This window comes from Lepisosteus platostomus, chromosome 11, assembly GCF_059453375.1.
Source record: "Lepisosteus platostomus isolate fLepPlt1 chromosome 11, fLepPlt1.hap1, whole genome shotgun sequence".
NCBI classification, from domain to species: Eukaryota; Metazoa; Chordata; class Actinopteri; order Semionotiformes; family Lepisosteidae; genus Lepisosteus; species Lepisosteus platostomus.
Window position 1 is genome coordinate 46,930,647 of NC_142621.1, and position 16,389 is coordinate 46,947,035.

General features: G+C 48.9%; 1 protein-coding gene across 3 annotated transcripts; it reads right to left on the minus strand.

The window, feature by feature from the left end:
* Positions 1-3,680: 3,680 nt before the first annotated feature.
* srp68 (signal recognition particle 68) lies at positions 3,681-16,208 on the minus strand. 3 transcript variants are annotated; one of them, XM_088600103.1, is made up of 16 exons: positions 16,067-16,208; positions 14,383-14,449; positions 14,164-14,277; positions 13,658-13,853; positions 12,824-12,906; positions 12,310-12,419; positions 11,921-12,003; positions 11,113-11,253; positions 8,443-8,541; positions 8,055-8,113; positions 7,626-7,779; positions 7,062-7,156; positions 6,780-6,909; positions 6,172-6,247; positions 5,638-5,690; positions 3,681-4,699 (listed from the first exon to the last, which is right to left on the minus strand). In XM_088600103.1, exons 1-16 carry the CDS (start codon positions 16,152-16,154, stop codon positions 4,472-4,474), a joined length of 1,776 nt encoding a protein of 591 aa, XP_088456229.1. In that variant the 5' UTR covers positions 16,155-16,208; the 3' UTR covers positions 3,681-4,471. The 3 variants fall into 3 exon arrangements, with proteins under 3 accessions (XP_088456229.1, XP_088456227.1, XP_088456226.1); XM_088600101.1 differs by having other exon boundaries at positions 8,055-8,116; XM_088600100.1 differs by having other exon boundaries at positions 8,055-8,119.
* Positions 16,209-16,389: the final 181 nt, after the last annotated feature.

The following is a 16,389-nucleotide window of genomic DNA, read 5'->3' on the forward strand; positions in this document are numbered from 1 at the left end:
CCGGAGAGCCAAACTTCTGAGAGAGCTGAGGAATGCAGCCAGGCCAGTTCCAAGGCACCTCTGCAGCCAGCACGCCCACATTTCTGGCATATCACCTCCTGAAACCGGCACCTCTTCCCTGGCCCCTGCCCCCTGAACATCAAGCAAGGAAATGCAGCAGACTGTGCTCTAATTTCCGAGACTGCTTTCATGAAGCACAGACCCCACCACCAAAAAAAGACTCCCTTAAATTTAATGATAGAAAAAAAATACATCAATCTACAGATACAGGGAACTTAAGAGCCATTTCTTCTTCCGGCTTTCATTCAGGCCCATTAACGGTTTCATCAGGAGTTCACGACTCCCCGATCTCCACCCACTGATGCCTAAAGGCGGCAGATACCGTAGACCTGCAGACCTGTGATCTTTTTGTGGTGGACAAACGCTCAGTAAGTGAAAAGGCCAGGAAGTCAGCCCATCCTGGCACAAAACCACAATGCAAGACAGTGAAATTCCGGTGCTGCCACACACAGTACTGAAAACACTCAGGCGTGACAAGGACTGGTCTTCAATTCCACACTGCCAACAGTAACGCCACAGCACAGCTTCAGGTAAACACCTTTTCATTTAAAAAATAGGACCGCTGAGCAATTAAAATTTGTGAACTGCAACCTTTGTGGGTGGGACACAGGTTTGTCAGCGCAAGAGTGTGACTTGGAGAGCAATATGGAGGGCATTTTCTAAATCGGAGGGGGGCCAGAGCGAGGGACACTGAGTGGATAAAGAAACCAGCAGAGAGAAGGAGACTCAGGCAGAGAGAGACAGGGACTGAAAGAAGGAGAGGGATGACTTTTTCACACCACACAGCCCTTCGGTCTCTCCCAGAAGCCTCAAGAGACGTGTGTTGAAGGAGCTGGAGAAACAGGGCCTACAGGTTCCCTAAGCAGTGCCTGCTCCAGAGAACACAAGACGACGCTGTGCTTTCTCTCCCAAGCAGACACGCCTGTGCACACCCGGAGGAACAGGCAGAATGAGCGCAGGCGCGGTTGTCGGGGAAAGAATGACACACGTGGTGTATTAAAGCAACAGTTTCCTCACAACATCACAACAGCAACCTTGTGAGAAGGAGACATTGAGACAATAAGAAAGCCCTAAACCCAGCACGGAAAACTCAGACAGGACATCAAATACTTGACAAAAAGATAAACTAGAAAGCTCTCAGCCATACTACTCAAACGAAGACGTCAATGGTCAAGACCAGAAAGCACTTCCCTTCATGGTGACTTGACACCTGTCCCGCTCATTTTCCTAATATACAAACAAACCAAGTAACCCGGCTTCAAGCCCTCCGAAGAGTAAGTCATCGTCCCTGCAGCAGAGGTGACCTACTGAAGGCGCTTTCACCGGGACAAACACTCGAGAAGAAGCAGATGAGGATTCTTTCAGAGTTTTTCAGTGAGCTGGATCTCTGTGGTGACCCAGCTGTGAGTGGGCCAGTCACCCAAGAGTCACACGGGCCTGTTTCCTGAAAGGTCTGGGTGAAATTGTACCCACATGGCTGGGTGCCATCTGCCACGCCCTCACTTTAGGGGTGAAGTAACGCAGTTGAATTCTGTCTCCCACCTCCGGCTTGCCAACTCAAGACACTGGGCACCTTCAGCAGAAGAACAGCACCAGGAGGCCAACAATAGAGGTGCTCAAACATGGGGGGAAAAAAGGAAAACCTGTTTTAGAAAGGTCTAAAAAAAATACATTTTTGTCCCTTAAACAGTTTCAACGCCCTCCTGAATGCCATTCTGTGTCAAACAGTTACCGGACACGCCCTCTCCCAAGTTCCCTGCACCTGTAAGAGATGGACAGGAGCCCCTGTACTCCCATGAAGCCTGCTGGGGAATCTGTCTAGCACCTGAACCGGTGCCCCCATCTCAAGTCCACCGATAAACCAGCGCCAGGGAAAGTCAATAAAAATCGGGGGCAGGGGATCTGCAGGCTGCCGTCTGTGCACCCAGATAAGATCAGGCCTCTCGGCATCGTAAGAACACCAAACATATTTGCGGTTTGAGCAGGCGTGTCCGAAAAGCCAAGATACACCCTGCTCTGGCATTTTCTGCGCGGTATTGTTGCAGTGAATACAACCGACAAATCACATCGACCGGCCTTCAGCTTTACAAAGGAGCGAGGCAGAGGAAGAGAGACGCAGAATAACAGAAAGTAGGAAACGGAGGGTTTATTTCCATCCGAGCGCTCCAGCGCTTAACCTTAATTTCTCCGAACAGGGAGCCTGGCTAAAAATGCTTCTTAAATGATAGGCGAGAGGCTGGGAGCAACAAGGACAAAAGGACAATGAAGTTCTCTTAGTCACAAGCAATGCTTGCAGTCACACCCATGGGCGCCCGAGGTCAAAGTGCTGTCTGGCTGCACGACCCCGGTCCGACACCATCACTGCAGGCCCGCTGCGGAGAACAACACCTGCCACGGGACTGGGCTGGCAGCTGCACCGGAGCCCAGGTGCGGCGCACAAGAGCAGGGGATGATAATGGGGGGAGTATGTGAAACGCCAGAACTGCTCCTACTGCTCCTATTGCAGCTGGGAAGACACCCTCCATTGACTCCCTTTTGGCACTGGGTGCGCTAGAGACTCCGCAGAATAAAGGGGCTAAGTCACACAGAGGCCAAGCGCAACTACCTCCATTAGTATTTCCGTAGCGGGTGAAGAAACTCGCTCAGCAGAGCCACCGCGACGGGGAACGACAGCAATCTGAACAATCTCAAACATCTCCGTGTATCGGTAGAGGCCAGTTTCTAAAGAGAGATCTTTTCACGGGACAGGCCCTCTAAATACTCACACACCTACCAAACCGCTCCGTCTTTACAGAAGACGTTAACTGTTTAGAAAGCATAGATGGGAAGAAGAACACCCGAAGAAGGCTCCACAGCCGAAACGTTGCGTTTCTTTTCTTCTCTTTTCAGCCTGGAATAAACCTGTACTTGTTCATCGTCAGCCAGTGTTCCTGCTAGGAGAGATGTCTTCCAGGATAACAATGCCGTCTCCCACAGAGCACATATGGTCATCCAGTGCTTTGATGATCATGACGCTGATGTTATCTTCTCCGTCACCAGATCCGTTACATTAATATATCTTCATGGGATGCTTTGGAACGACGCCCAAGGCCAAATGTTTCTACCTCCATCAACCAAGTGCGAGGTGATGGACGATCTCGTGGAAGGATGGCACCCCATTTTTCCTGCGGAACACGAGACGCTGGCAGACTCTGCAGGCCACATGACCGCACATGGTGGCCTATTAGCTGAATATTATTATTCACCTATTAGTGAAATAAACTGTTACTGATAATGGACAACTGCAAGGGGGGGGGGTATACTTTAGCCAAAGAGTTACAATACAAAAACATCTGTTGAGTTTAAAGGCCAGTGCAGACTGCCCTTTGCTCCCAGCTGTTCCTGTGGCCAGAAGAGCACCGAAGACAAAGGGCAGAATAAAAGGGACAGATCATCTGGCAGCTCTGTGCCAGGTGGGGTGGAGGGGTGTGGGCATCTTATTGCAGCATGGCGAGGCGTGTCCAGGGTGAGTCACTGCAACACCTTTCGTATAAGAAGGGCGAACTCTGACAAGCCACCCAAGCATTTTCTTTAAAAAAAAAACATTCCCTTAGCAAGAAACGCCAAGTGCAAAGGTCTCATTTAGTGCTTCAACACAGAAAGAAAATCATTTTAATTATCTGCGATCTCTTCACAGGAAAAGGATTACCTTCCATGCACGTGGTCTGCAGTTTCACAATCTGAAGTACAATAACGTTCACACCTCTCCAGTGCATTCCCACTACGGTAACAGTAAGGTACCCAAAACATCAACTATGCCGTCAGAAAATGTAGACAAGGTCAATGGTGTGGACACAAACCCATTTCTCAAACCCAAGGTGCAGGAACTATACACTGACCTCATGTAGTTAAATCGGTGATCAAAGTGGTTCTAATGTATAAAAACACTGACGGTTTACCCATCACCTAACTCGTTTGCTTGTTGTACTTAATTTCTAAAAAAAAAAAAAGAATATACAATTGCTTATGTTCCCAGTCTTGGTAAGCAATTTAAAACCCAGTCATATTTTGCTGTTCTGCGTCTGGAATGATTTTGGTGAAACACTGCGAGAAAGGTACTGAGCACAGAGGTGAGGCTCCCAGTATCTGACATGTCAACATGGCATACTGAAGGCGCCTTAGTATTAAAAATGATATTTAAAGATACTCCAGGATACTACCTAACAGAGCCCACTAGTGGACTACGCAGGCTGTGGAACACAAGCCCATAAAACATGCTAGAATCCATCGGTCACAGCAAGTCCAGGAGTTCCATCGGCATGTGTTCCTGGGCCCATGCAGGCTGCAGAAGGCCCAGAGCTGAGCTCTACAAACCCCTAGGCCTTTGCAAAAAAAAAAAAAAGGGTGGGGGGAAAAAAAGCCTGGGCCCAGATTAGCTGCCGAATCCAAAGATTCCCTTGATGTAGCCGGTGAGGCCTCCCTTGCCCTTCTGCTCCACCTTGTCGTCCAGAGGCGGGAAGGCCACGTGGTTCAGCGCCAGGTCGAAGAACAGGGGCTTGCAGGGGATGGGCTGGAACTCGGGGGGGAACTGCACCAGGTTGGGCTGCTTGCCGACGAGGGAGGCGTCTATGGAGAAGGTCTCCAGTCGTTCACAGAGAGGCTGAAGGTGGGGGGACAGAAGCAGGGAAAGGAAAAAAAGAATCGGGTCAGAACTCTGCAGCTGGAGTGCCAGTGACAAGCGCGCGCACACGCACGCCGACGAGAGCAGAGCCCACTGCCCTCTCTGTCCTTTACTGTGAACCGTGATGAAGGCAACAAGGGAGCCAATGGAACCAGAAGGAATTAAGTGAGCATTCGGCAAAGGAATCAAAAACAATTGGGTACGGATACAAAGAAACAGAGGGAATACAAGAGGAGTGGAGCTGCCTGACTCGACAGCAGAGCCTGCAGAGACTCCCATGAGCCTCAGGGGTCTTACCATGTAATGTAATCAATCAAGCTATGGGCTGAGTGTGTTATTCTAATGGAGATGGATGATGCCATATTTCACTGGAAAGTACCTTTTCTCCTGCCACCCCAGAGTGACACTTTCATTAACGCCTCAGCCTTATGCAACAGGGTGCAAACACTTACAACCATCACCGACAGTGACTTAACCCCCCCCCCAGCATAAACCCTTATTAATTTCTACATTCATGTTTTCACCCAAAGGGGATGCCGAAAATCCTGAGAAAGCTTCCCCCATTTCTATTTGCCTATATTATTTCACATGACGATGCGCAGGCCAGACAAATGCTACAAGCGGTCTACTGCAAAAACCTATACCAGGTAACCTAGATGAGCATTAGAACACCACCAGCCCACACCTTCCACAGTGTGAAGAAGAATAAAGACAGGTCACAGAAGTATGCAACGGCTCTGGTTTTCATCTCGGTGTTCTGAGCTTTCAATTCACTCTTTCCAAATTCCGTTGTTCAGGATTCTAAATGCAGCCCGCGTTCGATCCCACCCAGCTTCCAAAGGGCTCGTTTTCTTCCCCGCTGAGAAAAGGGATTTAATTCTTTTCCTCCAGTCTCAATGATCAACACTCGGACTCACCTTGCCGTCTTTGACTTGGGACTGCAAAGGGGTTTCACACACGTCCTCGGTGTCTGAAACGGAAACGCAGAGAGACAGCAGCGCCGTCAGAACGCGCACAGACTTCGTAAGTAATGGGCAGCCAAAACGAGACCTCGAACTGCTCAAACTGCCCAGGTTATAAAAACCAGAGGAATTTCAGAAATGCAAAAGGGTAAAACATTGCAATCAAAGAAGGCAGTAAAAAAGAGGCTTTTCATTGAAGCAAATATGTGAAATTTTTAAGTCAAGCCAAGACATCAAAGTGAAATACCTAAGTCTTATCTAATGCTACACCTGAGAAGATGACTGCATAAATCCAGTAAAACTTCTGGATTCCTTTTACCTTAGCAAGGTGATGCAGGTGTGAGTGTTCAGCTATTCTGTGAACACTCTTAAATTTAAAGAACATTCTGGGAGAAAAAGGTTTCAGAATTTTACTTGATGGGAGTCTTTGCTGCTGGCGAAGACCTTAGGCACTTTGGATGCTCTCCAAACAGTGCCATTGATACCCACCCAAGATAGCGGCAGCCTGCAGCGAGTACTTCTCAGCATTGACCTCAGATATCAGCTCCTGCACATCTGGGAGATCCTACAGGAAAGAGAGGTGAGGCTGAGTGGTCACATCTAGACACTATATCCAATTTCAACTTAATCCTCCAAGAAGCAGAATACTTCCTTAATTTTAAGATTATTAATAACGTTTGGTCGTGTCTCCATCTTTGATTAGTTTTTTTGTACGCTCTGGAATAGTTGCTGCTGGGATTTGATACCTTTGCAATAAAGGCAATAAACAGGAAATGATTTTACTGTATTGTAGGCTGCTACTGTGATTGTCACTCCTGGTACACACAGTGCAACACACTGCTTTGAAAGCCACACCTATTGAAGGACAATTTTGCAAGTTTACTCCAACAGTTTATGGAAGCCTGTCAAGTCTTAGATGGTTATTGATATTTCATCACCTTGTGAGCCACTTTATCCTACTACAACTACCACTAGTGCAACATTCCAGCTCTCTGCCCTGCTGCAGTTTCATCTGAGTGTTCGGTACAGTAGACAGCGATGCTAACAAAGCTGCAACATATTTTTCAGCAAGAGACATAAAACAAACAGGCTCATGCCTTCAGACTGTTTTTCAGGTTCTTGGACTGTGACTGGACCTCACGGGCGTACTTCAGGACTCGCTCATACAGAACCAAGGCCTCACTCCACTTCTTCACCAGTACATAGGACTGGGCAATGAAGAAACACCTGCATGGGGGAAGAGCAGACTCCAATGACTACAAACCATGTTTCTAGACACATAACACGTGAATACTAACCATTCGAAAAGCTTCAATAAAACCAGAGTAAATTTCTGCAGATGGACGGACATCTCTTTATATCATGTCCAGTTTCTTTACCTGTAGGCCTTGTAGACCAGTGTTTTCAGGGCCACCTCCTTCTGGAAGCTGTGGTCTTCTTCCAGGCCCTGCAGGACAGACAGCTCCGCCAGGCTCTGAGGAGGGAAGGAGAGGCAAGACTCACACCATCATCCGGCGCAGCTCTCCAGTGACCCCCCGGCCTACAGGCCTGCACGCCAGCAGCTACGCCACCCTGCTCTGCCCTGCAGCGCGGCGCAGCAACAGCAGTGCCAGCCTGCAATACAGCGGACCTGGCTGGCTTTGCGAAAATCCTCTGAACATTTTCATTCCAGAAAACCTAATAAAAATGCAAATTGCAGCAAGAAGCAAACAAATGCTATAATCACTGTAGCTAGTTCCCATGTTGCACAGTGCTGAGCAACACTGACTCAACTTGTGCTACACTTGAGGAGATTTTACAGGTCTCTCCATATCTTAAAACTTGGGGAAAATTAAGCACAATTAAGCAATTAGTAACCTTACTCAATCCAGACACCAGGCAGACGCTCAGTCATCAAGCAAACCGAACTGACTGAATGACGGTGGTTCAGGAGAACAGCTTACCTGCAAAATAATGTCGTAGAGGCGGATGAGATCCTGGGGCCGAGGACCCCTCTTGTTCTCGTCCGGCTGCGGCTCCTTCAGCTTGGCGTGCAGAGCCTGAGCCATGCTCTCATTGCGCTTCACCACGGTCCACAGCTTGAGGTAGGTCAGGTAGCTAGAATCAGGAACGAGAGAGGTACGCGTTAACACGGGACACGAAATGATGCTATCGGCGTGCTAGCTCCAAACAAGGGCCAGCTGCAGATGACTATAATTCTTCAGCTTCACCACACTCATTGCACGTTCCTCTTACTAGCTTTCAGATGCACCAGATGTATTGACCAGTAACGCAATTAAATGCAATTTCCCTCGTCAGTAACTGAGGAACTTGTAGCACCTCAGCAAAGGAGGAGGGAGTATATAAAGGAAAACAAACGTTTTTTTCATTACCTGTGCAGGTACTGCAGGTTGGAGACCTTCCCAGTGTCCATGTCCATGGCTCTCTCTCGCTGCTTCTGCAAATTATAGACAATCAAGCTTCCACTTAACTCCACCCTCCCAACATCCTCTTCAGAAACAAAACGGAGCCATGCCACCGCCTCGTTTTAGATCACAGACCGCCTACAAGGAGGTATTATTGAAATGCAGCCTTCTCCATATAGTTGCCCTTTCTTCAAATAATCACGCGACTCAATGTCATGGATGACGTTTAGAAATTAGAACAGAAGAGAAAGGTCGAAAGCCATGCAGAACAGAAGGCAGAAGTGAGCTAATGCAGGCGTGAAGCGATGAGCCCGAGCGGTCGGTCAGGCACATTGGGACGAGCCCCCGTACGTACAGAGTCGGCCTTGATCTCCTCCCGCACGGCCTGAATGGAATCCCGGCACTCGCTGAGCAGGGTCTCGTACAGGCGCTCCTTCGTGTCCTCATTAGCCGCCTGGGAGGAGGGAGAGGGACACGAGGCTGCTGACCACGTTCTTCATCTCGCCACGCCGCTCCCACCCCAGATCCAGCCACAGAGCTCCAGAAGTGGCACAATCCCCTCTCACCTCTGGTTAAACATGAGTGCGAACCCTGGGCTTGTGCAAGCAGGACTTGCTACCTGTCAGTTCTTGTTTAAGCACTAATTGGAGAAATAGGTATTCTGTTCGAGGCACAATGAGAAAGAATGTGCACAATCCAAGCACTGCAGGAAATCTGTTTAAATGTGGTAAATAAGTTTACCCAACTTTCCCCCCTTTTAACACCTTGTTCAGGTGGAAAGCAACATTTCCTGTGTTGCACTACAAGATGCACATTTAAGGTTTTACAATCACAACACTTGTCTAAAAACTGTGTAACGCACATTTGAAAAAGTGCCATCACATGTGGTTGCTGTGCAAGCAACAATGCTTGAATGATTATTAAAATATTTAAACATTAAATATCTCATTTTATACTGTTCTTGTGCTGCGCCCACGTCAGAATTTGGGACCCAGATCCCTGGGGATGTTGCTGCATTTTCCCCATCTACTGCTAGAAGCATTTAGGGTACTGCACACCACACCACAAGCCACAGCATGTGCTTAAAACAACCGAATGCAGAGGCCGTGTGTATTAGTGGACTGCAAAGACTCTTTGCAAAGTGGGACAAATTAACTCGAATAGTGAAATTCTGGCCACCTGTGTTCTGCTGCAGACTGCTGGAAAGTTGCGCGGCTTCCTATGGTTTAAGCAATTATGAGAATTACCACTTTTATACCACCTAGGAAGGCAGCACCTTTGTGTACAAGTTAATAGCGTGCAGGGAACTTTATTGTGCAATTTTTCGTGCCGAACTTTAAAAGTGGAATCTTCATAAAAATTCCAGAAGCTGCCTACGGTTGGACAAGAAAAAAAAAAGCGAGTGACATGTCTGAATGCAAGCAATCCGACACAACAGGTTAAAAAGACATTCCTTCTCGGACTAACCCCTGCGCCGTGCCCGAGCACTTTCACCGGGGGGCTGGCTCTCCCTGCATTATGAATGGGACACAAAGTGATTTATCTATGGAAAGTATGGCCATCTCAGCAGAAAGGGTGATAAGGAATAACCTGCAGGGAGCTGCAAGATGAACCACTTGAGGAGTGTGTATCAGACTCTGCAAACATTAATGATACATCTCAGTGAAAGCAAACTAGGTCGGATAGCCATTACTCTAGCAATAGAGTAATAGCATAATGCAGGGAGAGCAGATGCGGTAGTGGCCTTCACCCTACACAGCAGGGTAAGTCGCCTAAACTGGCAAAATCCTGTACAAGACCAACTGGGGGAACCAGTCGTCCCTCTTCACCCTACACACACACACAGGAGTGTGTGAACTGGGAGGGGGCACCAAACCTGTCTCTCGGCTCCCAGAGAGTCTGCGGTTCTCCCTCCCTCTAGGAACACAACATAACAAATGGTTTTCAATAAGTGCTTATTTAATTTGTTCTACGAAGCACGCTGTCCAAACAACCCAGCTAGCTGAGTACCCCAGGGCAAACTGGAGCACAGTCAACCCCAGTACAGAGGTAAGCTTTCAATATGTTAGATGCCAGAGGAGAGTTACGCACCATGCAATATGGTCTTTTCACTCTTCTAAAGGCAAACACTTTTCACACGGATAGTTCTGTGTTAAGTTGCATTGAAACTCCTTAAAAAGCCTCTACTATTCCCCCATGGTATCTTATCTTATTTCCCCATGGTATGTATTTTCATGGTCCTTGCAGCTCAGTTCTGGGTGTTTACTTGAAACGTTAATACAAAAATCCATTTAAAACAGGTGTGCTGGTTATCAGGAAAGTGGCAGTGTCTGAGGTTTCGGTGTGACTGCTTTCGTGCTTTGGGAGTGAGTGTGGTCCGCTGTCAGTGTGTGGTGAGGGTGTGGCAGGGAGAGGCAGACACATGTCCCTCCGAGCAGGTGAGTGGTGACTCAAAACAGGTGCACACGAATGACAGGGGCTTCCGGGAAAAAAAAACCCAGAGGCAAACAGCACCACCTGGTGGCGACCAGAGTTGGCAAAACCACCACTGAATGGATAGTCAAGGTCAGGATGCATAAACCAAAGGAAGTCATTTTGCATTATAAAGAAAAAATGTTAAATCTCTGCCAATTCAGTTAAGATAACCAACAACAAAACCTGTATCCTGCAAATGATTTATGTTATTCAGACTTGTTGCAACCTTCTCCGACAGCAGGCGGAGTGACGCGCCGGTTGGAGTATTCTCGGTCGCATTTCATGGCAACGTCAGCTCAAAGATTTGGTTCAAACCACCAAATGGTGACTGGCGTGCCGACAAGCGGACCCTGCTGATGCGAGATTAACGCTAGGATGAGAGAGAGAGACTTGCTGCAACCTTATTCACTATTAATGCTCTTGAAACGTGTTTTTAGTCCAGTGACAGGTGTCAAGCTGCCTGTAATAAATAAAGCTTCCATGAGGCCCCAGCTGATTGTGGCACTGATATAAAACAGGGGGTCAGGGCACCAGCCAGAGGGGGGCTCACCTGAGCAATGGCCGCCTCGTTGTCCGCCAGCCCCAGCAGGAAGATCCGGACCTTGTCAATCTTCACTGGGACAGTCCGGCCACGCCACTCCACCTCGCTCATGGTGGCGGCCTGCTTGGCGCGGGTCTGGGTGATCAGGGCCTGGGCACAACGACACCATCAGCACAGAACGCAACAGTCACACAACAGTCACCCCCTCACCGCTGGCACGCTGTCTGAACACCACTGCCACGATCCTGAACTGTGCCACAACCTTTTCTTGTCTGGACCCACAGATACTGGACTATACTGCCCTACATAACCTTAACCATGCCAGTATAACCTCACGTCATAGGAACACAACATGATTCTCTAAGCACTGCTTTTATTTCCAAACCACGTGTAAAGTATGACTATTTGATTAGGGGATTTAACTGATGAAACAAAGTACATCCCAAAGATCAGAGGGATATGACAGCACATGGCAGGGTCACCAATCTAAGGCACACAGTTAAAATGGTCTAAGTTCTCATCTTAAAAAAAAAAAAGTGAAGTATCTCAAAGAACTGCTTTCATGAATACATGCATCTCCGTGCACCCAGACAGCTACAGCAATACAACACGTCTCCCAAAATAGTAATAAAGTGCAGTGCAGCTGCCGTTTTCATCTAGACCATGTCAGAGAGATCTGGGCTGAGCACGAGCGACTCCTAGTGCTAGAGAGTCAGAGCCAAGAGTGAGAACTGTGAACCTCTTGGTAACAAGTACTTTCACCTTAACTAACAGCCCCACCCCAGACCGCGACGGCCCCCTCTCTGGTCACACTCACCTCCAGTTTCTCTGCAATCATGCCTCCACCACCTCCGGCACTCAGCCTCATCTGCATCAGGTCGTTAATGGCATTCTGGTCACCTAGAAACAGCAGCAGGACCGCTCGTTAGCCGGGGGGGCTTAATAAAACAACCTGAGGTAAGGACTCTCCCTTTACGTGAACTGACTGGGGACCATAAATAAAAGAGAAAGAACCATGTTCACTGCACAGCTAAGCAAAAGCATGACCTGTTGCACGACTCGAGCCCCACATGCCAACAATCCAATGGCTGCCGGACGGACATTTTCCAAGAATGCAGAGACATTACAGAAGCAGCTCTCTCTGTCCCGCAAACACGAATCCCCCCCAGTGCCGACAGCTGTGTGCAGGGCTGCAGGGCTCCTCACCGATGTTGTAGGCGCAGTAGCGGATGTTAGGGGAGATCTCCTCCACTCGCTGGTGGTACAGCACAGCCTGCTCCTCTGTGAACGCGCTGGCCAGCTTCTCGTAGATCGTCCTGCAAAACAAGCGCGCGGGTCAGCAGAGAGCAGAGAGCTCCCGCCCGGTGCAAAACCACCGGCACAAAATACAACTTTATGACAAAAAAAACTTCCGAAATTTCTGTCCAGCTCCTTTTCCCTCACATGAATTACCATCTAGTGCAGAAACAGGCAGAAACAGGCTGTCTGCTGTCTTCCACACCACGACTAACGCCGCTCCTTAAATCGGAGCCTTCAAGGTTTACTCTCCATTTTAAGTTTTTATTAATTATGACCTTATGATGTAAGGAAGAACTACTATACTCTGATGGCCTGGTGTCTAATCAAAATGTAACCCTTCAGGGGTCCGAGCAATGGGAAGTCACCATCCTCACAGCAGTGCTTCCTGAGCAGCTGCACACTTGTGGCTCTTCTCACATACTTGCACTTGTTGAAGGCCTCCATGGCTGCCTTCCACTCCTGTAGCTCGAACCACAGCATCCCAGTCAGGTAAGAGGTGTAGGCCTGCCAATTAAAATAAAAACACATCAGCCACTGCTCACTGCTGCCACCTGCAGGAGACAGAGAGTCCTCGCAGCGGAAGAGCTCCAGACACAGGCCAGGGAGAGGGAAGAGGCAGGTCACAATTGATAGATTTATAGATAGATACTTTACTGATCCCGTGAGGGAAACTGCAGTGGAACAGCAGCTTACCACAGAGTAACGAAATGATACAATAATACAACAATACAAGACATACAATGAAGTCAGTGAGAAGTGCACTAAGAAGAGCTGCTCACATGTATTGCACCATTATAAATATAAATATATTGCACAAGTCCCTGGCATATATTGCACAAAAAACTGTTGTAAACGAGAAAGGCCAGATGTAAGCAGAGATTTATACAGCTCCCCCAGAAAAGCTCAAAAGGCTGTAACCCAATCCTCGGCCTTGAGACCCCATTTCCTGCTTTCACACATCCGAGTCGCCAGTTACTGAAGGGCTTCTAAAAAGGTTCAGGTTTTTAGTTTTCACACCTTAACGTATGGGGTTCGTAACGAAGAGCGGGTTAGCAGAAACACGAGGGGGAGGCCCCAGGGACAAGGCTTTAAGAGCTCAGCCAGGGAGGAGGCCAGTTCTCCAACACCAGCAGAGGACTCCGCTCTTCACACAGGACGTTCAGCTCAGTTCATTCGTCACGCGCACAAATGCACTGAAATGGGTTCGTGCGCGCAGCGCAGCTCAGCAGCCCCCCCCCACCCGGACTCTCCCCACCTGGGCCTCCAGCTTGGTCTTGGCATCGACCCTGGGGCTCTCGCACAGGCGCTCCAGCTCCTCGCCGTGCTTGGCCGCCTTGCGCAGGCGCGACAGCAGGTGGAAGCGCTTCCGGGGCTCGGTGTTGGCTTCCTGCTTCAGCTGCATGGCGTAACTCCAGGCCCGCTCCGCCTCCATCAGCACCAGCAGCAGGTACCTGCCGGGCGGGCACACGGGGGGGAGAGGGGAGCAGAGACCACGAAGCAAACAGCAATGAATGTTCAAAGCAAAATACCGAGCTGAGAGCACTGAGAGACAGGATGAGAGTGGAACAGAGCGAGAGGGAGAAGGAAATCTGAGAATCCAATGGGATGCATGTGAACAGGAGGAAGACATCTCTTCCCTAATGCAAAAACAACTCCAGATTCTTTTAATTAAGCCAAACGGGTGCACACGAATTACGTGTTGTGTCAGAGCCCAGAGGGCTGCGCCCGATCAGTACAGCAGGACAGGGCAGGTACACGCACCTGCTGTCGGAGAGCATCTCCACCGTCACTTTCTTCCCCGTGAACTTGTGGCGGTTGCCCATCTTGAAACCCAGGGTCTTGCGCAGGCGTCGCAGGCGGCGGGAGCAGTAGCCCCTGAGACACACAGCGAGGGGGCAAGGTGAGCGACCGGGCCTTCCAGAGAGCGACCGTTCGGACCCGCCCTGCCGGTCCCCCCCGCAGCGCGCACCCCCTACTCACCTGTACCGCTGGTAGTCCCCATGCCTCAGGCCGTGCTGCTGCTGAGAGTCCTTGATGATCTGCAATACTGCGAGGCCACATTAAGGAGCCTGCTGGTCACGTGCTGGAACAATCCCCTCTGTTCAACACCTGGGACCTGCCTCTGCTTTCGCAACCCTCACCCAGCCCTGCTACTCAGACAGATCAATCTCAGACAGATCAACACGCAAAACATGGGGTGGCACTGTGACTCAGGACCTGCGCCTGTGGCTAGAAGGTTGCCGGTTCGAATCCCACGGCCGGCAGAGGAATCCTACTCCATTGGGCCCCTGAGCAAGGCTCTTAACCCCAACTGCTCCAGGGGCGCCGTATAAATGGCTGACCCTGCGCTCTGACCCCCAGCTTCTCTCCCTGTCTGTGTGCCTGTGTGTCTCATGGAGAGCAGTTTGGGGTATGTGAAAAGCCAAAATTCCTAATGCAAGAAATTGTATAGGGCTAATAAAGTGATCTTGATGAAAACTGAAAGCATCAGGTCAGGGAAACATGCACGGCAATATACAGCCTATATGTTCATTTTTCCTCTTCCTAAGGATCTGCGCCTGTGGCTGGAAGATTGCCAGTTCATATCCCGCGGCTTGCAGAGGAATATTACTCCGTTGGGCCCCTGAGGAAGGCCCTTAACAACAGCTGCGCCAAGGGCGCCGTATAAATGACTCCAAGCTTCTCTCTCCCCGCCTTGGAGAGTAAGCCGGGGTATGCAAAAAGACAAATTCTTAACGCAAAAAATTGTATATGGCTAATAAAGTGATCCTATCTTATCTGTGGACATTTCTCTGAACAAAACTAACTTTCTCAGGCGCTTCAAAACATTCTGTGTGGGGGTCGCGTCCTCAGTTCCAGCTTAATTTAAATTTAATACAAATTTAATTTGATTTATTCACCAGGTTAATCTTCAGGGACAACCTTGCCTACAGATCAAACTGGTAACCCAACTCAAAACTCCGCAAGAGGTTACAAGAAGGTGTGCAAAATCTATTTACTTAAACATTAAATAATCAAAATTAATTATTGATAGGCTCTGTGCAACGATTGGCCTCGTTTCATGCCCAGACAGAAACGAGTTCAAGCTGTTAAAATTCCACAGATTGGGTAAAAGGGAGCCAATGACATCGCCTTGTCAATCCAGACCCTGATACAGCAGTGTCATAGCTCTCCAGCTCTCTCTGTCAGAAATTATAATTGATGGGTCAGCCTGACAAGAACAGCCCGTTCTGTGCACAGAACTACACTTTGCTGCGGTGACTAACAATGCTCTGGTAAACGCGACTTGGCGACAGATGTCCAAGGAGTAACGCGTAACGTGCTGTGAGGCAGGGATAGACGTTTCAGTTACAAGAAACCAGGCGATCAAGCCGGCTCTACCCAATTAGGACTGCTGTCTAAATTCAAGCAGATACGATAATAACTAATGTAGCAGTCTCAAGGATTAATTTGCAGCCACACAGGATATCCAAGCAAGATCATAGTTTATATATGTTTAACGAATTTGTGCTTTCAAATTTCGAGAGCGACCCGGTTGTGACACGTACCCATTATAACCACCCCCCCCTCCGCACGCAGCAAGAGTTTCCCCCACTTCACCCGCACGAACCCCAGCGCCCTCTAATCTGGTCGGAGGTCAGGACAGTGACGATTGTTAGGATACTCTCGAGTCCGAGGCCTTCCTCGGGTTTTTTTTCCTTGTTTTCATCCATTACGGCTGATTGAGCCTCGCCGTGCTTCTCCGCAGCCATTTTTACACGCTGGCGTAGGGAATTATGGGAACACACCTAGCGGAAATTCCTGGCAAAGGTCAAACTGCCGAGGGCGGAGTCTTCGGGCGGCCATTTTGGATGTGGCGATCGATTTCCTCTCAACGCTACTGACCTTCCCGTTGAACCATATAAAATCTTAAAATGTTTCTCGAAACAAACATTTAAAAATATGACCGATACATTTAAGGGCTATTTGTATAAGATTTTAAAGTCA